The sequence below is a fragment of the Hyperolius riggenbachi genome, chromosome 8 (assembly GCF_040937935.1).
Source record: "Hyperolius riggenbachi isolate aHypRig1 chromosome 8, aHypRig1.pri, whole genome shotgun sequence".
Lineage (NCBI taxonomy): Eukaryota > Metazoa > Chordata > Amphibia > Anura > Hyperoliidae > Hyperolius > Hyperolius riggenbachi.
In genome coordinates, this window is record NC_090653.1 from 152573084 (window position 1) to 152595109 (window position 22026).

At 45.4% G+C, this 22026-nt stretch overlaps 1 protein-coding gene across 3 annotated transcripts in view; it reads left to right on the forward strand.

Moving 5' to 3' along the window:
* LOC137527130 (vascular endothelial growth factor receptor kdr-like) overlaps positions 1-22026 on the forward strand; it is a 318768-nt gene that overhangs the window by 216543 nt on the left and 80199 nt on the right. For all 3 annotated transcript variants that reach the window (XM_068247550.1, XM_068247553.1, XM_068247551.1), the window contains 3 exons: positions 6314-6604; positions 9717-9863; positions 10536-10664. In XM_068247550.1, coding sequence (XP_068103651.1) covers positions 6314-6604; positions 9717-9863; positions 10536-10664 — 567 coding nt within the window. The remainder of the gene's footprint in view (positions 1-6313; positions 6605-9716; positions 9864-10535; positions 10665-22026) is intronic.

The window sequence follows — 22026 nt, forward strand, 5'->3', positions numbered from 1 at the left end:
CTTTTGTGGCAGTGAGGAATGTGCATATTTTCTGGCATAATGATCAGTTGTGGTCCCTGCCCACATTTCTGAAATCTATTTATGCATTATGCTCAGTGGGTCATCTTTTAAACAATGAGGGCTACTGCAGTATAAGCATTTGTTTGCTTGCAGTCATGTCATACTCACCCACAGTAGATTTTTTCTTAATTAATATAGGCTGTCCTGGAATTGCTAATATACACACACACACACACACACACATATACAGTGGCTTGCAAAAGTATTCGGCCCTCTTGAAGTTTTCCATTTTTTGTCACATTACTGCCACAAACATGAATCAATGTTATTGGAATTCCACATGAAAGACCAATACAAAGTGGTGTACACGTGAGAAGTGGAACGAAAATCATACATGATTCCAAACATTTTTTTACAAATAAATAACAGCAAAGTGGGGTGTGCATAATTATTCAGCCCCCTTAGTCAAAACTTTGTAGAACCACCTTTTGCTGCAATTACAGCTGCCAGTCTTTTAGGGTATGTCTCTACCAGCTTTGCACATCTAGAGACTGAAATCCTTGCCCATTCTTCTTTGCAAAACAGCTCCAGCTCAGTCAGATTAGATGGACAGCATTTGTGTGTTTTCTTCCAAGATTGCCCTGTATTTGGGTCCATCCATCTTCCCATCAACTCTGAACAGCTTCCCTGTCCCTGCTGAAGAGAAGCACCCTCAGAGCATGATGCTGCCACCACCATATTTGACAGTGGGGATGGTGTGTTCAGAGTGATGTGCAGTGTTAGTTTTCCGCCACACATAGCGTTTTGCATTTTGGCCAAAAAGTTCCATTTTGGTCTCATCTGACCAGACCACCTTATTTCACATGTTTACTGTGTCCCCCACATGGCTTGTGGCAAACTGCAAATGGGACTTCTTATGCTTTTCTGTTAACAATGGCTTTCTTCTTGCCACTCTTCCATAAAGGCCAACTTTGTGCAGTGTTCAACTAATAGTTGTCCTATGGACAGATTCCCCCACCTGAGCTGTAGATCTCTGCAGCTCATCCAGAGTCACCATGGGCCTCTTGACTGCATTTCTGATCAGCGCCCTCCTTGTTCGGCCTCTGAGTTTAGGTGGACGGCCTTGTCTTGGTAGGTTTACAGTTGTGCCATACTCCTTCCATTTCTGAAAGGACTTACGAGGCCAAGTCCAATGGAAAAAAATGAAAAAAGTTAGCTACCTTGCTCAGCTTGTTAGGCACGGAGGACGCCGTCCGCGCCCTCCGTGCCGTTCCGCCTGGTCCCCGCCGCTGCACAGCCCCCCGAACGGTCCCCGACCGCGCGGCCCGGGTCGGGCTCCCCAGCCTGTACCAAGATGGCCGGCGGAGCTGGCCGCGGCTGCGCAGTCCGCATAGCCGCGAGTGCGGCTGCACAGCTCTAAGGCCAACCCCCCGATCCACGCTACTGTTGCGTGGATCGGGGGGTTGGCCTTAGAGCTGCGCAGCCGCACTCGCGGCTATGCGGACTGCGCAGCCGCGGCCAGCTCCGCCGGCCATCTTGGTACAGGCTGGGGAGCCCGACCCGGGCCGCGCGGTCGGGGACCGTTCGGGGGCTGTGCAGCGGCGGGGACCAGGCGGAACGGCACGGAGGGCGCGGACGGCATCCTCCGTGCCTAACAAGCTGAGCAAGGTAGCTAACTTTTTTCATTTTTTTTTTATGGACTTGGCCTCGTAAGTCCTTGAATGATCGCTTGAACAGTGCTCTGTGGGATGTTCAAGGCTTTGGAAATCTTTTTGTAGCCTAAGCCTGCTTTAAATTTCTCAATAACTTTATCCCTGGCCTGTCTGGTGTGTTCTTTGAACTTCAGGGTGTTGTTGCTCCCAATATTCTCTTAGACAACCTCTGAGGCCATCACAGAGCATCTGTATTTGTACTGACATTAGATTACACACAGGTGCACTCTATTTAGTCATTACCACTCATCAGGCAATGTTTATGGGCAACTGACTGCACTCAGACCAAAGGGGGCTGAATAATTATGCACACCCCACTTTGCAGTTATTTATTTGTAAAAAATGTTTGGAATCATGTATGATTTTCATTCCACTTCTCACGTGTACACCACTTTGTATTGGTCTTTCATGTGGAATTCCAATAAAATTGATTCATGTTTGTGGCAGTAATATGACAAAATGTGGAAAACTTCAAGGGGGCCGAATACTTTTGCAAGCCACTGTATATATGGCTAGCATATAATTATATAATTACACAGGTGCTATCGAACGAAACATTCAACATTTAGCACTATCCAATTTAATTCAAGTACTGCTCATGATTTCATTGTAGAGAACTTAAAGAGAAACCGTGACCAAGAATTGAACTTCATTCCATTCAGTAGCTGATACCCCCTTTCCCATGAGAAATCATTTCCTTTTCTCAAACAAACCATCAGGGGGCTCTGTATGACTAATATTGTGGTGAAACCCTCCCACAGTGTGATGTCAGGACCATGGTCCTGACAGTTTCCTGCCTGTGAACCTCATTGCATTGCTGTTTTACTGTTTACAGCTGTTTCCAACTGCCAAAAAAGCAAACAGCATCTCCTTCCACTGACATCACCTGCCAACAGTAAAAATGTCACCATGTGATAAATGTCAGAATGTAAATCAGGGAGAGAAAAGTTTTTACAATGGGCATGTAAAAATGAAGCACTTTTTTATTACATTTTTTTCACTGGAGTTCCTCTTTAAAGCTGACCCAAACTCTTTCACAGCGTGCTATTAAAAGTTTTTACTCCACAAATAGTGGTGGAAAAAATTCACTTCTCTGTGTTCTGTGTTTGGTTAGGCAGATTAAAGTGTACTAATTAATTATTATCAGCAACTGTGAATAGACTGTAGGAGAGCTCTGCCTAGGCAGCTCTGCATGCAGTAAACACTGAGGCTTAACGCTTTCAGTGCTCTCTGCAAAAATCAAATCAAGCAAAACCAGATTTTTTAAGATTTCCATGAATTGTAATGAATAATTTTTTTCTCCATAAAGGTTATCATGCAGTGGCTACTCTTTTAGAGCAGAGAGGAAGTTCTGAGTTTAGTTCCACCTTAATATAGAACTCCCCCTTTAAAAATCCTGTTTTTTCCCCCTTGGTGTTGCCAATGAGTAGCGAATGGGGTATTCAATCTAAAGCATAAGCAAATTAAATGTTTGGTTAGGGTCCTACTACATGAACATTATTTCTTCATTCGTGCGGAAGATTCAATAACAGAATCTGTCTGTGGTCAATTGGGAACAGTCATTAGTGTTTAATATACTGCAGAAAAAGTGCTCTCTGTGGCATAGAAACTGCTTGTCTAAAGACACTTCACTGGACACTGGGGCCTTTTTCAAGACAAGTGCAAGGAAACTGGAGAAAAAAATTGCTCAAAGAAGCAAAACGGGATTCAGTTGAATATAACAAAAATTCTAATTGGCTGTTCAGTATAGCGGCTTCACTTTGACAGAGTTGAACAAGTGCACTAGCTATATTATTATTATTGATTTATATGACGCCAGCATTTTCCATGGGGCTGTACAACAGCATAGAGAGTATAACCATACAAAATAAACAATACAACAGTTAATAGAAGACAATGGTGGATTACCACTAATGCAGTGAATAAATTAACTACCGATTTTTACACAGGGGTGGAAGATATGTAGCCAAAAGGGAAATGGAGCCCTCGCCAAAAGGCCTTATAGTCTGAAGGTTTAAGGGATAGGACAGTAGGTAAAGGGAAGCTGTTTATGAGATGGTAGAAATGATAGTCAGTGGCCGAAGTGTCCTAGGTAAGAGATTTTGCTTGCCTGAAGCTATAGAATTTAAGTACTTCTAAAATGATATATTTGTCAACATGGTAGTAGCTCCAGCACCATGAGAAATACTTTATGATTACGAATAGAAGATTGATGCATAAGCACACAAATTTACATTGATAGTGTGGAAAACGGTGCTAAAATAACAAGAAAAGCAGAACAACTGTCCTGCAATTTCTCAGAACATCTGGCAAGCTATAAAAGTGACATCACAAAGTTCGAAGGAGGGCATTGGAGTCTCTTATTCAGGCTGACACTTAAATGAGCACAGACAGCATATATGACATGAGCTCCATTTTATAGATTGGATGAGATTAAAATGCACAGGTACTGTAATAAATAGGAGATCACTAGCTTTTGAAGACATGTATGATCTCACTTAAAAGGTACTGCAAGATGGATCCTGGCCATTCTCATTCATCTGTTTGCTGGATCAAATTAAGAAAAGGCCCAAGCAAATTCTTGGAACTGTAAACGTTAATCTTATTGACTGTTCCTGGACATTTCCATAAAGTGCTAAGCACTTGTCCAATATGATTTTAGTTTTGTTGTTTGGTTCTTTTAGAAGACATTGAAATTACTACCTTCTGGCTAACAAGAAAGAATACATGAATTGCCATAATAGGATCCAGGCTGCAGTAGCTATGTCTTAGCTGTCTCCATATGGCTGAGATGTGCAAAGGTTGTATGTGATTTGCACACATAACATGCAGATTCAGTGGTTGGTATTTCTAATAAAAGTATAGAGAGGCATGTTTAGCTGATGTGCTATTCCCAATCTGTGCGAGCTACTTAAGTGCCACTCATTTGTGTGAATTGCTTGAAAACTGGTAATGTAGGTAAGAATTTGTACTTGCAGTTTTCTACAACGACCAGCAAAAAAACTTTCCTTCACCCTAAAGGTGGCCACACACGATACAATAAAATGATCCGATTTAACGGCAATTTGATAAATATGATCGGATCTCACAGAAAAATCGAAAGCTTTTTTTTCATTCAATCCAATCGGATTTCCCATTTTTTCCGATTTTTATCGATCCGGAATGCTAGAAGCAATTTTCTTAGCATTTCCAATCATTTTTATCATAATTGGGGAAAAATTTAACATGTGTGTGGTACATTGGTCATATTTTTGAAATGTTACAATTAGTCAGAAAAATTGATTGCAATTCTTGAATTGAGCAGATATTTAAAATATTGTTTGGTGTGTGGCTATCTTAAGGCAGGGGTGTCAAACTCAAATACAAAGTAGGCTGAATTTGTGCACTGGGACCTAATCACAGGCCAACCTCAATGTCTACTGGCCTTCTTCCTCCCTTATAAAGTTCCCAGATGGCCCCAATCCCTCCCCTGGTGTTTAGTGCTTTCCCCCTCCCTCCCCCATATGGCTTTTCTGGTGATCTAAGGCTTCACCTCCAATGTAGCTTCCCTGGTGGTCTAGAGTGGGCCAAACATAATGCAAAGTGGGGAAACCACTTGAGGGCCAAATTTAATGGCTCTGAGGGCCAGATTTGGCCCATGGGCCGGAGTTTGACATGTATAGTCTAAGGGAAGGTTACAACATCTTTGTTGTTTGCACTGCTGATTAATAATGTTAATTGCAATTACAAAACTTTAAAACATAAATATATAATTGAAGATGGGAAAGCTTTTAAAGTTTTAAGACAACCAATTGTCTTAATTAATACAATAGTAAATTTGCAGTAATCAACGGTGCAAGGTTTTATGCGTTGCACATCTGTAATTTTTACGATAAATATGTTGAACATTTGTGGATGGCTGTATCCTTTAGCCCTTGTACAAACTCAGCAACGCAAAATGTGATTGTTATTGCTATTTTGTGTAGCAGTGTTCTGCAATTTTTTGCCAATTGAGTTTAGTGATTTTCATTCCAGTGAATAAGAATCGCAACACAATCACCAGGAAAATGCTACATGTACATATACAATTCACAAAAGCATTGCAATCCCTGCAGTGTGAGTAATGCCATAGGATTACTCGTGACTGATGCATTAGTATTAACTGACACCACAATTATATTAGACAGACAGTTGTCCAAACACCTCCCCTTGTCCCAGCATCATCTCTATAAGATAGTAAGAAGTTGCTGAAAGGGGGCAGCGGCTGACTTTCTCACCTCCTCCCTCTGCTGAGAGATTAACTCTTTTTGGCCAGCACTGAAGCTACAGTTTCTTTCAGCTCAGGGTATAAGAATGTACTGTATTTAACTCTTCTAACGCCCTCCCCAGTATCAGACAACTCAGTCACATATTACGATTACAGTAAAGCTGCAAAAAAAACCAAACAAACAAATAAAAAACACATTGCTGTCAAACAAATCATAGGGCACAGTGCGTGTTTTTAATGTAAAAACAAGATTTGCTAATCTCACTTACTGTCACCACTGCTGATTTTGTACACAGCAACTCTAAATGTAGCCAAATGTTATGAATAAATGTATCTGTGCATTATTCTCTTGCAGAGGTAAAGACCAGGGTAATGACAGAAGCCAAGACCACTGTGCTGGAAGGACATGATGTCACACTTGTCTGTGAAGCTGAAAAATATATCTTTAAAAACTTGACCTGGTCGTATCCTTCCCAAAAAAAAGTTCCTGAATACCTCACACAAACCATTTACAAACAGCACACCACTGTTTTCTCATTTACAATTAAAAATGTGACTAAAGAACATGCTGGAAATTATAGCTGTAATGCTGAAAATAGATACAGCATGGAAGAGGTGCAGCGTTTCAAAGAACTGATAGTTAGAGGTTGGTTGATTTGAATGTATACTTTACTGTGCAAATAGAAATGGTACATGTGTACAAAAAATCCCCCACCCTTCCACAACCAGTGCAGAACATATGCCAGTGCCAGCCAGGCATAAGCAGTGCCTATTATAGTAGAGTCCTGGTTATCTGGCACTGACGGAAATCGATGCCGGATAAGTGTGCTTTCTGGTTGCTGGTGTGACGCTGGGTGTTTGGCGTGCACACAGATTACAATAAATCGAGGTCAGGTTGATGCTAGGTCATACACGAGAAGTCAGAATTGTGCGGTACAGAAGGACTAAACGGAGCTAGGTCAAATAACAGGCTAATATCGTTACACAGGAAGTCAGATGGCTATAGTACAAGAGGGTCAAGACGAGTGCTAAGTCAATATTCAGGCCGAGGTCGTACACATAGGATCAGATGGCTGAGGTACAGAAGGGATGAGACGGAGACAAGGTCGTTAGGATAGCCGAGGTCTATAACGGGTATCAGATGACTGAGGTACAAAGGGATGAGACTTAAAACAGAGTGGTGAACCTGTTGGATCATACACAGAAATACAATAATTACTATAATTACAATATATATATATATTACACAGTTCTAAACTGACTGGAGTACATATATATCGGGCTGATGAGCAATATATGAATGTAGCTCTCAAACAACTATCTCAGTAGGATAAGGACCAAGAACCAGCGTACTGATTAGTATCAAGGCCGATGAGCAAGTGAATGCTCTGGCCTTATATACACAAAGGATAGATCCTAGGCCCACCCCCAGCAAAGATAGCACCTCCTGCAAAAAAGGTATCAGCTGATAACATCACAGCTGACACCTATGGACACGCCTTTTCAGCCTGTAAAGGCTGCTCTGTCCTGCGCGCATCCGACTGGTTATACTGCGCACGCGCGCGTGTCGAACCCCCGCCGCAGGGGTGCTGGGGATGCGACTGGAGGATCGCGGAGTGGAAGTCCCAGTACGCGAACGAGTCCTGCCGGAGACGTCGTGGGACTCGCCGCTGGCAGGTAAGATTATTATAGCTGGAGACTCAATGTTAAAAATAGGTTTATCTAGAGTTAGCTCTACTACCCTATACCTCACTCTATCCACATACCATGAGTTACATTACTACTCTAGTAAATGTTAAAACACATTTTGAAAGTATATTAATCTTCGGAAGTCATGGAACCCAATCTTTAAGCACAGCAGAGTCCACAAACAGAAGAAGTTGTACTTCACAACTGTGAGTACTGCTGGCAATATGTGCTGGTTGGTTGAGACTGCTGATTAGTTGAGTTCCAAATAACCAGGACCCCACTGTAATTACTTCAGTACTGGAGTAAAACTTCTTTATATTCTTTACGAAGATTACATTATTTACTACCTAGTTGAGTTCTTAGTTGAATGTTAATTGTTTTGTTTCTAACTTAGTGAGCATACACTAAACTTGCCAGAGTCTGGCCACTAGCCTGGCAGCAGATTAGTCTTGAATGTTGTAGGCATATACTTTGCAAGCAGTCTAGGTACTATAAGACATAAAGAAAGTGTTCACTTTTCATCCTGCTCTCTTAGATATACCTATTACCTAAAATGCTAAACAAAATAAAAAATACATACACTCCATAACTTTTAAATGCAGAGCAACAAAAATATGCATTTTTTATGTTTTCAAGATAAAATATGAATATGTTTATTGCATAGTACACACATTCAGTAGTACATGCAAGACAGGAAATGATTTACATTATATTAACCACAATGATGTGTTTTGGTTTAGTATAGTTTATACAAGACAATGGGCTTGATTCACAAAAGAGTGCTAACTTTTAGCACGGCCGTTTTCGCGTGATCGCGAATTTACGCATGCAATTAAACGGTTTTGCGCGCAAACGCAAATCTTCACGCGAAATCGTTATCGATACCGATTTCACGTGAAAATTCACGGTTGCTCGCAAAACCGTTTAATTGCACGCGAAAATTGCAAACGCGAAAATTCGCCTGAAAACGGCCGTGCTAACAGCACTCTTTTGTGAATCAAGCCCAATGTCTACAATAAGCAGAAATATGTACAATGCAAATATGATATGAGAAAAACAGAAATATAGGATATATAATATAAATGCATGTAATATACAGCTTTTACCCATAACAGTTGGACCAGTGAATTCATAATCAACATTGTGCACTAAAAGCAGGATAAATATTACAGTACTAGCCATTAGTCCCGCTTGTTAATTAATGGGCGCTAAATTGGGTCGTGGTCACGGCCCCGCACATGCTCACTTCTGTGACCCTGCGCGAGCGTGGCCGCCTGTATGGCTGCCCTGCTCTGTTCTCACCATTCTTGCTGGCTGCTCCCCACACTTGATTCACAGCACCCTGCTCTCCCAATCCCCCCCTTTTTTCACATGTATGCCTTTCACTAGGCTGATACGTTGCATTGATTAATTGCAGCTAGAAAATTGCTTTAAAGAGACTCTGTAACAAATTGTTTATCTTTATTTCTTCTATGCTATAAGTTCCTATGCCTTTTCTAATGTGGTCTGGCTTACTGCAGCTTTTCCTAATTGCACAGTAGCTGTGTTATCTCTGTTATATGATCTAATCTTCTCTCTATAGTCGGCACAGTCAGGCTGAGGCAGTCAGACTGGAATGTGCAGGGCTGCTTGTGATTAGCTAGAAGCTGTACACACCCCCTGCAGGCTCTGTGTGACTAACACACTCTGCTTAGCTGAGCCTATTAGAAGCTGGTTAGTTTGTTTGTAAACACTGCCTAAAACTGGCAATTACAAGCCAGGTTTGCAGCAGAGAATGGCAGAAACAGCACAGAGGGGACCAGGAGCACATAATGAATAGAATGGTATGCTTTTTATTGTAAGAATTTCAGAGTACAGATTCTCTTTAAGGAGGGTGTCTTTGTTTCACACTGCAAAGCAACTAAATGTGCATATTTTGAAGTGAGTGATTATTTTTTACATCCATTGTATAGCTTATGGGTGCCAGTGAGAATTTTCCAAGGTTTTAGTAAGATAATGCATGAGCTGGTTTTAGCAGGAACCCTAAATTCATTAGTAGTGTATGTATAACATTGTGTGCTTTATTGCAGACAAATTGGCTCCAAGGGTGGAGCGAAACCTTGAAAATGTAACCGTAAACAGCAGCAGCACGCTGTTCCTGGAGTGTGAAGCTAACGGCGCTCCTCCACCTAGAATTACCTGGCTAAAGAACGGTGAAGTGATGAAGCCTGCCTCAGGTACGAGAAAAAACACTATATAGAGAGAAAGAGGGATTTTTTTTTCCTGCTATTTCATTTCTGGCCTTGATAATCATTGCAATTGTCTCACTTGATATTTCCTGTGGAATTAAGATAAGTCTTTTCACTTTCTAATAATGAGGTTTTAGTCCTGTTTCCTGTATCTCCCCTCTTATCTTCTAACACTCCCTTACACCCCGTGTAATATAGTCGATAAATTAAATGTCTGCAGCTCCTCCTGCAACATACAAAGCTGATATCTTTGGAACACTCAGAGCTTTGCTTCTTCCTCCTCCACTAAACATAAATCTCAACTCCTCCTCACAAGATTTTCTTTTCTTTGATTGTCTCTTGATTCTATGACCACAAACACCTCTTTGATTAGGAAGGACGTACAGGAAGTTCTCATTTATCTATTTGCTTATTTATGTACAAGACATTTGTTTTTATGATTTTATCAATAAAAATAACTATACATTTAAAGTAAAGTATAAAGCTAAACCAAGAAATGTGTTTTTTGTTGTTTTTCTTTTACAATTCTAATAATCCTTTTACTCTGGAAATTGTGGTTTGGGAGCGACGACTGCCTTTAGCATATGTAACTGCCTTGCCCTGTACATTGGACCTATGAAGTGTACTGAGGTTTCTTTGTTCATATTTTTCTCCTTTTAGGAATCACTTTACTTGATGGTAACAGGTTGATTATAGAAAGAGTAAAGAAGGATGATGAGGGATTGTATGAGTGCCTGGCAACCAATGAAATGGGTCAAGCCAGCACTTCTGCCTATGTGACAATTCAAGGTGAGTAGTTATTCCCTTTGCTTAAATATGTTTCATGAACTCTATACTGCAAAATATACCCATGCTTATATTACCTTCCTCCATTTTATAAAGCATATCTTTTATTTTAAATGTCATAATTAATTCAGTTGTATGGAACAGAAAATATCAGACGGGTCTTAAAGTTAAAGATCAGGCACAGTTTTCATACAGTTTTATGGAACATTGGGGCATACTGTATTCACGGGAAAAACTGGAATATTTTTGTGTGCGGACAGAATACATACATTTTATCTTTTGCTATGCAAACTATGTAGCATTTTTTGTGTAACTTGTGTAAATACAGCGGGAACGTTGCTTGTATAAATCTCATCACACTATAGCCAGCATGCAATTAACTTTTTTGCCTGAGTTTTCCCTTAGGAGATCTGTTTAAAATAACTTTTCAGTATTTTGGACCTGGAAACGTTTAAAAATAAATTTGATAGTACATTTTTACTTACTGTTTGAGGCTTTTATTGTTTTTGCTTGCTGGTGGTTTAAAGAGTAACTGTTAGCCCCCAAATTGAATTTTAAAACACTATTGCAATGTTTTATTTATTATATAAGTAAGCCAAAACGCCAATGCACAAGTTAAAAATCAATCTAATTTTGTTACTATCTAACCTTTTCCCCCAGCTCCGGACGCAAGCCGCATATCAGATACTATAGCATGCAGAGCATGCCTATGTCTGGCCGACCCCCCTCTCCCCCCCAGGACCAGGTGCCAATATATTCTCCCCACCGCAGCTGACCGCTCTGACACGGAGACAGAGCGGCAGCACTTCCAGCACCGTCACCGCAGAGCAGCCAGCGCCGTGCATCTCTCACATGTGATTCTCTCACATGTGACTCGGCGGCGGCTCCTCTGCGGTGACGGTGCTGGAAGTGCTGCCGCTCTGTCTCCGTGTCAGAGCGGTCAGCTGCGGTGGGGAGAATATATTGGCACCTGGTCCTGGGGGGGAGAGGGGGGTCGGCCAGACATAGGCATGCTCTGCATGCTATAGTATCTGATATGCGGCTTGCGTCCGGAGCTGGGGGAAAAGGTTAGATAGTAACAAAATTAGATTGATTTTTAACTTGTGCATTGGCGTTTTGGCTTACTTATATAATAAATAAAACATTGCAATAGTGTTTTAAAATTCAATTTGGGGGCTAACAGTTACTCTTTAAAAGACATTTTATGGGCAAGTTTTGAAAATATCACCCAGGTAAAAATGTAGGAGAAAAAGTTAATTGCATATGGGCCCATTTGTGCAATATTGGTTACCTAAGCAACACGTGAGTATTATTATTATTTGTATTATTATCCTATATAATAAAACTTCTGTGTCTCTGCGTCCCATGTGTCCATACATTTGGCTTACTGCGCATGCCCAGCACACAGGCAGACTTGAGATAGCAGAGATCAGGTCTATGTATCGTGCGGGCGTGCGTGTAGTGTGTGTGGCGGTGTTAGAGCGACCGTTGGGCGAGAAAGGCAGTGCGGGGGGTCGCGGCCAAAGCCTAGTGCCTGTTTTTAAACAGGCAGTCTTTCATCTAGTTAATTTATAAAGCACTAGCATATTCTGTAGCACTGTACAAAGTAAGAAACAAACATGGGGTACATACAGTAATACAGACAATAAATAAAATACAGAATTGGTGACAAAATACAGAATTGGTGACAAAATACAGAATTGGTAATTACAGTGACAAGAGTAACACGATGAATAAAATGTCTAATGAATTCCAAGATACAAAAGGGGAGAGAGTCCTGCCCCTGCGAGCGTACAATCTAATGGAATAGGGGGGAAACAAGAGGTGGGGTAGTATACAATAAACATATGGAGGCAGTGTGTTTTAGGATATCTAATAGTAGTGCAACTTCGCCTTGGGGCAAAGGGGATGTATGTGTATGTATAACATGAATCACACAGACTACATAACACGTTACATGGTTTGCATAAGGCCGGGTAAAATGTACTGTTTTTTAGGAAATAGCACAAAATGAGTAGGAAGGAATCGTAGGGAGGACGATACACACCAAAATTATACACCTCAATAAATTTATCAAAAAACTTTAATGAATATCAAAAACTTGTACAAAACATTTAAAATTGCCCCTATCACTATACCCAGCTACCCTACAGTACCACCCGGGAGCTCCCCACATTGATCAAAACACGCATGTCATCCAACCCAAGTCATGGCCATCATGCTCAGTGTATTCTCATATGTGTCAAAAAAAAAAAAAAAAAAATGAAAGTTCGAAATCTAGACACATTTGCTGCCGCTCAAGGAGTCAGAAATGGCTTACTGACATATAGTCCAATGTTAAAGGAGTTTGAAGTGCTCCATTATAATAACTGCTGAATAAGCAAAACTTGTTCATGCATAGTCCGCAGGTGTAAAAGCACAATGTCCTCACAAACTGCTAGCAATAAAGCATTAGTACATCAGTCCCAGCATGAGAGATAAGGCTTGCAGTTGATTAGTGCAGCATAGTGGTGCTCAGCAGAGCTCGAATATTCGAGTAGCTCGAATATTCGAGCTCTTTTTCAGTTATTCGAGCTCGGTATTCGAGCTCCGAATAGCTGGAGCTATTCGAATGGGCTATCCGAGTACACTCGAATAGCCCATTCACTATTCGAGCTATTCGAGCAACCCGGCGCTATTCGAGCTCGGTACCGAGCTCGAATAGCGTCATAGCCCAGATTGATGTCCTTAGAGCCAATCAGAGGGCTCCCAGGCCCTCTGACGGCAGCCAATCACAGAGGGGGACCCTGGCCAGCCCCTACCCTATAAATAGCGGCCGCCATGTTCCGTTTCTCCGTGCTTGCCTGAGACTTGTACAGAGAGAGAGTTGCTCCTTTGTGCTTTGGCTTAGCAAGAGCTCTATTGTGGTCATTTACCTAGCGTTTTTGCTCACATACACCTCCTATACACACCTATATTGTTGTTAGTTATTTAGACATTGTATTTTAGTTAGTAGCTTGTGTGTTACATTAGAGACAGGCAGCTGCTGCAAGCTTACAGGTTTAGGCCTCAGGGGGGCCTTGCCTCTGTGGGCAGCTGTCCTCTGTTTATTTCTCTCATCTATACCAGTATTTCTGCTGTCCTTTACTAATAGTATTGTAGTTATACTGTACTAGGAGTAGGACACTCACTGACTGTCACTGTTTATAGGCTACTAGCTAGCTCCTGCGTGTGTGCACTCACTCACTGTCTGTGTGTACACACACTCTATTTCCTTCTGATTACTGATAGATTATTGTTAGTTAGTTGTACTTACTTACTACTTACTCTTACTGTACCCGTAGGGACACTCACTGTCACTGTTCATATAGGCTACTAGCTCCTGCGTGTGCGCACTGCACTCACTGTCTGAGTGTACACACACAACACACACTCTATTTCCTTCTGATCGCTGATTGATTATCGTAATTAGTTAGTTGTACTTACTGTTACTACTTACTCTTACTGTACTAGGAGTCTAGGACACTCAGTCACTGTCCATAGGCTACTAGCTCCTGCGTGCGTGCACTCACTGTCTGAGTGTACACACACCCACACTCCATTTCCTTCTGATCGCTGATTGATTATCGTAATTAGTTAGTTGTACTTACTGTTACTACTTACTCTTACTGTACTAGGAGTCTAGGACACTCAGTCACTGTCCATAGGCTACTAGCTCCTGCGTGCGTGCACTCACTGTCTGAGTGTACACACACCACCCACACTCTATTTCCTTCTGATCGCTGATTGATTATTGTAATTAGTTAGTTCTACTTACTGTTACTACTTACTCTTACTGTACTAGGAGTCTAGGACACTCAGTCACTGTGTTCATAGGCTACTAGCTCCTGCGTGCGTGCACTCACTCTCTGAGTGTACACACACCCACACTCCATTTCCTTCTGATCGCTGATTGATTATTGTAATTAGTTAGTTGTACTTACTGTTACTACTTACTCTTACTGTACTAGGAGTCTAGGACACTCAGTCACTGTGTTCATAGGCTACTAGCTCCTGCGTGCGTGCACTCACTGTCTGAGTGTACACACACCCACACTCCATTTCCTTCTGATCGCTGATTGATTATTGTAATTAGTTAGTTCTACTTACTGTTACTACTTACTCTTACTGTACTAGGAGTCTAGGACACTCAGTCACTGTGTTCATAGGCTACTAGCTCCTGCGTGCGTGCACTCACTGTCTGAGTGTACACACACCCACACTCCATTTCCTTCTGATCGCTGATTGATTATTGTAATTAGTTAGTTCTACTTACTGTTACTACTTACTCTTACTGTACTAGGAGTCTAGGACACTCAGTCACTGTGTTCATAGGCTACTAGCTCCTGCGTGCGTGCACTCACTGTCTGAGTGTACACACACCCACACTCCATTTCCTTCTGATCGCTGATTGATTATTGTAATTAGTTAGTTCTACTTACTGTTACTACTTACTCTTACTGTACTAGGAGTCTAGGACACTCAGTCACTGTGTTCATAGGCTACTAGCTCCTGCGTGCGTGCACTCACTGTCTGAGTGTACACACACCCACACTCCATTTCCTTCTGATCGCTGATTGATTATCGTAATTAGTTAGTTGTACTTACTGTTACTACTTACTCTTACTGTACTAGGAGTCTAGGACACTCAGTCACTGTCCATAGGCTACTAGCTCCTGCGTGCGTGCACTCACTGTCTGAGTGTACACACACCACCCACACTCTATTTCCTTCTGATCGCTGATTGATTATTGTAATTAGTTAGTTCTACTTACTGTTACTACTTACTCTTGCTGTACTAGGAGTCTAGGACACTCAGTCACTGTGTTCATAGGCTACTAGCTCCTGCGTGCGTGCACTCACTGTCTGAGTGTACACACACCCACACTCCATTTCCTTCTGATCGCTGATTGATTATTGTAATTAGTTAGTTCTACTTACTGTTACTACTTACTCTTACTGTACTAGGAGTCTAGGACACTCAGTCACTGTGTTCATAGGCTACTAGCTCCTGCGTGCGTGCACTCACTGTCTGAGTGTACACACACCCACACTCCATTTCCTTCTGATCGCTGATTGATTATTGTAATTAGTTAGTTCTACTTACTGTTACTACTTACTCTTACTGTACTAGGAGTCTAGGACACTCAGTCACTGTGTTCATAGGCTACTAGCTCCTGCGTGCGTGCACTCACTGTCTGAGTGTACACACACAACACACACTCTATTTCCTTCTGATCGCTGATTGATTATCGTAATTAGTTAGTTGTACTTACTGTTACTACTTACTCTTACTGTACTAGGAGTCTAGGACACTCAGTCACTGTGTTCATAGGCTACTAGCTCCTGCGTGCGTGCACTCACTGTCTGAGTGTACACACACCCACACTCCATTTCCTTCTGATCGCTGATTGATTATTGTAATTAGTTAGTTCTACTTACTGTTACTACTTACTCTTACTGTACTAGGAGTCTAGGACACTCAGTCACTGTGTTCATAGGCTACTAGCTCCTGCGTGCGTGCACTCACTGTCTGAGTGTACACACACCCACACTCCATTTCCTTCTGATCGCTGATTGATTATTGTAATTAGTTAGTTCTACTTACTGTTACTACTTACTCTTACTGTACTAGGAGTCTAGGACACTCAGTCACTGTGTTCATAGGCTACTAGCTCCTGCGTGCGTGCACTCACTGTCTGAGTGTACACACACTAAATTTACTTGTGATTACTACTGATTATTGTAACTGCTAGTTGTACTTCCTGACTGTTACTACTTACTTACTGTACTAGGGGACACTCACTCAGTCACCTCACCAACCAACCCACTCCATTAAAGTACCCCACTTTTCACCCGCCCTTTTAAAAAACTTTTGTCTATACGCCCAAAACATTGAAGATGTCTGGAAGTGGCAGCCAGCGCGGTTTGGGCAAGGGGAAGGGCAGCAAGGGAATCAGGAGGAGAGGGAGCAGCATTGTGGCAAGCCGCGGCCGCGGGCGCGCCACCATGCACAGTTCCGCAGCAGCAGCAGCGTCAGTGGCTAACATTCCTCCCATAGCCACTGGCCGTGGACGCCTTGGGCGCCGCCCAGCAGGAGCATCTGCAACTCACGCTGCAGAGACACAGCAGCAGCAGCGTGTAGCACCTGCTCCCATTTTCCTCCAGCCGGGTCGGAAACGTCCCATTGAGGAAAAGGATGCAGACACTGTGGTGCAACTCATGACGGAGGATGAGCAGCCCGCCATCAGCTCTGCATCCGAGGCCTCCACCCTCACCACCACCACCACCACCACCACCCCTGTTCGCAGCAGCCGCCCAGCAGGGCCTGGGGAGGAGGCCAGTTCACCATCAGTCGCCGACCTGTCACTCAGCAGTCTTTTTACCCCAGGCACCATCAGGGTATTGTCTGCTGTTGTTGGCGATTTTGAGGAGGAGATGCTGATGGGCACTTTGGGGGAGGAGGGATTGGACAGCAAGACTGTGGCGACAGTCAAGCGTCCCATCCATGCATCAGGAGAGGAGTTTGGGGGGTCATCATCCCAGCAGGACATGTTTCAGGAGGGGCATGATGATGATGACCCGGTGACAGACAGAGACTGGGTGCCACCACCTCCAGGGGATGTCGTCCTCAGCAGCTCTGAGGAGGAGGAGGAGGATGCGCTTGTGGGCCTTGCAAGGAGGCGCATCATTGCAAGCATTGGCAGCGTCCCACAGCCTGCTGGTGTCTCAGGCTCAGCAGCAGCAGCAGCAGCATCAGCCAGTACCACCACCAGCCGCACCCAAGCCCCCCCCCAACCACCACAGGGAGACAGGCAGCAGCGCTTCCATGCCGTAGGGGGATGTTTCTGTCACCAATCTGGCGGTTTTTCACCATGCCCACTGTGTACAGCAAGTACGCCACTTGCAACCACTGTCAGCGGAAGTTGAGCAGAGGTGCAGACCCCTTAAAGTTCAGCACCAGCTCGCTCATCAACCACCTTGCGGCTAAACATTTCCACCAGCATGAGGAGTTCCAGAGGCTGAAGGCATCTGGTGCTGGCAGTGGCACCACACCCATCACTGCACAGCCTTCAGCAGCAGCAGCAGCAACAGCAGCCACCCGCCCTCCTGCTCCTCCAGCAGCACCAGCAGGAGTGCGGAAACGCACTGCTCCTCCCCCCTCTGCAACTCCTGCCGCCGACACTGAGGCCTGTTCTGGCAGCCAGTCCTCAGTGGCCTCCTCTGCTGTGTCTGCTGATTCCCGTGTCAGCAAAAGGCCACGCCAGAGCCTTTTGAGCGAGTCCTTCCAGGGGGTGGTTAGGGCTCTGCCTCCCAGCAGCCGTCGCGTGCGGCAGCTGAACGGCTTGCTGGCACGGGCCATGTGCTCCCAACTCCTGCCGTACACGCTCGTGCAGGAGGGGAGCGACATTCGTGCGCTGCTTGCTTGCGCAGCCCCAGACTGGCAGCTCCCCAGCAGACACTTCTTTGCCCGCAAGGCCATTCCTGCACTGCACCGCTTTGTGATGGCCAATGTGGAGCGAGGGCTGGAGCACGCGGTTGGTGAAAGGGTCCACGTCACCATGGACTCCTGGAGCAGCCGCTTCGGGACAGGCCGCTACCTGTCCTTCACTGTCCACTGGGTCAGCTTGGTGGAAGGGGGTGAGGATGGGAGAGCAGCAGCGGGCACAGCAGCAGCAGCAACACAGTGGGTGGTGCCACCCCGCAGGGTCAGGGGAACTGCAGCAGGTTCCTCCGATCCTCTGCCATCCTCCGGCACACCTGGCCAAACCCCCCGCCTCAGCAGCAGCGTGAAGGCCCGCCACTGCCAAGCGCTGCTGCACTTGGTCAGCCTTGGGAAGACCAAGCTGACGGCAACCCATGTGTTGGCCAAACTCCAGGAGCAGGAGAGGATTTGGCTGACCCCCAGAGGCCTCAGAGTCGGAGAGGTGGTGGCCGACAATGGGGCCAATCTGGTTGCCGCAATAGACAGGGGAAACCTGACCCACATCCCCTGTCTTGCCCACGTGCTGAACCTGGTGGTGCAGAAGTTCCTGCGCACCTACCAGGGGATGGGCGAACTGCTGGAAACGGCAAGGAATGTTGTGCGTCACTTCCGGCGCTCGGCTGCAGCCTGTGCGAGCCTGGAAGACGTGCAAAAGGAGCTGGATCTGCCACGCCATCGGCTGATCCTTGACGTTCCGACTCGCTGGAACTCCACCCTGGCGATGTTGGAGCGTCTGGTTGAACAGAGGCACGCTGTCAAACAGTACCTTGCCCTGGCCACTGTTTCCGCAGCTCAGAGAAGGGACAAGACCAGCAACATCCCGTCCATCGTCCCCGATGATGACTGGAGGCACATGCAGCAGGTGTGCTTTGTGCTGGCTCCCTTCCTGCAGGCCACAAACATGGTGAGCAGGGACCATGCTATGGTCTGCGAGTGGGTGCCCCTGGTTTCTCTGCTGAACAGGGCCCTCGATGCTTTGCTGGAACAGGGAGCGGCAGCCTTGGACCAGCAGGAGCGGCAACCAGCTGCGCAGTCCACCTCTGAGGGGGAGGAGGAGGAGGACTTGGTGGAGGTCCCTGACCTGGCTGCTGATGAGGGGGATCAGCACAGCGCAGCTGAGTTGGTGCGGGGGTGGAGAGAGGATGAGGCGGCAGAGGAGGAGGATGAGGACAGCACTGACGTCGATGTGCCAGCAGACGTGGCCCGCCTCTTCCCAATGGCAGCGCACATGCTGACGTGCCTGCGCAGGGACCCCAGGGTGATCCAGATGAAGCAGAGGGAGGACATCTGGATCAGCATGATGTTGGACCCACGCCTCAAGGGGAAGTTGAGCCAGTTCCTGCCGCCTGCAGGAGGAGACCCAGCGCAACAAATAAGGAGCTTGCAGCAGGCCCTTGTTGAGCGCTTGGAGGAAGCCTTCCCCCAGCCTTCCACCCCCACTGTCCAGCAGCCAGCACAGAGGCAGCAGCAGGTGCCTGCATCCAGCAGCAGCAAGCGCCCCACAGACCTGCTGTCTCTCAGCCACGAGCTCTACAGGACTGTAGAGGCTCCGGCAGCAGTGACTAGAGAGGAGATGCATGCAGCAGCATCCTCCTCCGGTCACAGCCAGCGCCTGACCCGCATGGTGGCTGACTACATGGGGTCGTACAGCGGGCTTGACAGCGATGCCCCTGTTGATCCCATGGAGTATTGGGTCAAGCGCATGGAGATCTGGAGCGAGCTGGCGCAGTACGCCCTGGAAGTGCTGTCCTGCCCCCCTTCCAGCGTGCTGTCCGAGCGCTGCTTCAGTGCAGCTGGTGGCGTGGTCACCGAGAAACGCTCACGTCTGTCTCACAAGTCTGTGGACAGACTGACGTTTCTCAAGATGAACCAGGCGTGGGTGGAAGGCGAGTTCCTGGCCCCTGTTGTCGGCGAGAGGGGGACATGAACTGGCTGCCGGAACCATCGTTAATGTGCCTTACCACCCTTTACCACCTCCTGGCTCCTGCTCACTAAGCCAGCCTGGTTCACTTTGACTATTACGTCGCCTGCAGCCACACATTTTACACCTACAGTGGGCTGCTGTGTACTGCCCTTCTGCTGTCTGTCTGTGTTTCCCACTGCCAGGGTACACAGAATTACCTTCTTCTGCTGCCACTCTGCCACCAGCTATTACGTCAAACAATAGCTATATTGGTTGCAAAACCAAAACCAAACAAACCATTAAAAAAAAAAAAGGTTTAATTTTTCTGAGGTGCCCGGGTTGAAAACTGTGTTGTTCCAGTTGTGTATTGGACACAATGTGGGCTGCACGACCGCTGTCTGGGACCTCCTGTTGTGTTTATTTACAGCCCTGGTATCACCGCTAGGTACCAGGGCTATTATGTCACGCTGCCTACCTGCTGCCACACTCACACTGCTCCTCCATACCTCCTCCTGCTGCTGCTGCTGCTGTCTGTCTGTGTTTCCCACTGCCAGGGTACACAGATGATTTACCTTCTGCTGCCACTCTGCCACCAGCTATTACGTCAAACAATAGCTGCTCGCCTACTCCTCCATTCCTCCTCCTGCTGCTGCTGTCTGTCTGTGTTTTCCACTGCCAGGGTACACAGAATTACCTTCTTCTGCTGCCACTCTGCCACCAGCTATTACGTCAAACAATAGCTATATTGGTTGCAAAACCAAAACCAAACAAACCATTAAAAAAAAAAAAAAAGGTTTAATTTTTCTGAGGTGCCCGGGTTGAAAACTGTGTTGTCCCAGTTGTGTATTGGACACAATGTGGGCTGCACGACCGCTGTCTGGGACCTCCTGTTGTGTTTATTTACAGCCCTGGTATCACCGCTAGGTACCAGGGCTATTATGTCACGCTGCCTACCTGCTGCCACACTCACACTACTCCTCCATACCTCCTCCTGCTGCTGCTGCTGCTGTCTGTCTGTGTTTCCCACTGCCAGGGTACACTACACAGATGATTTACCTTCTGCTGCCACTCTGCCACCAGCTATTACGTCAAACAATAGCTGCTCACATTACTCCTCCATTCCTCCTGCTGCTGTTGCTGTCTGTCTGTGTTTCCCACTGCCAGGGTACACAGAATTACCTTCTGCTGCCACTCTGCCACCAGCTATTACGTCAAACAATAGCTATATTGGTTGCAAAACCAAAACCAAACAAACCATTAAAAAAAAAAAAAGGTTTAATTTTTCTGAGGTGCCCGGGTTGAAAACTGTGTTGTCCCAGTTGTGTATTGGACACAATGTGGGCTGCACGACCGCTGTCTGGGACCTCCTGTTGTGTTTATTTACAGCCCTGGTATCACCGCTAGGTACCAGGGCTATTATGTCACGCTGCCTACCTGCTGCCACACTCACACTACTCCTCCATACCTCCTCCTGCTGCTGCTGCTGCTGTCTGTCTGTGTTTCCCACTGCCAGGGTACACTACACAGATGATTTACCTTCTGCTGCCACTCTGCCACCAGCTATTACGTCAAACAATAGCTGCTCACATTACTCCTCCATTCCTCCTGCTGCTGTTGCTGTCTGTCTGTGTTTCCCACTGCCAGGGTACACAGAATTACCTTCTGCTGCCACTCTGCCACCAGCTATTACGTCAAACAATAGCTATATTGGTTGCAAAACCAAAACCAAACAAACCATTAAAAAAAAAAAAAAGGTTTAATTTTTCTGAGGTGCCCGGGTTGAAAACTGTGTTGTCCCAGTTGTATATTGGACACAATGTGGGCTGCACGACCGCTGTCTGGGACCTCCTGTTGTGTTTATTTACAGCCCTGGTATCACCGCTAGGTACCAGGGCTATTATGTCACGGCGAGCTGCCTGCCTCATTGACTGCCTGCTGCCACACACTCATCCTCCTCC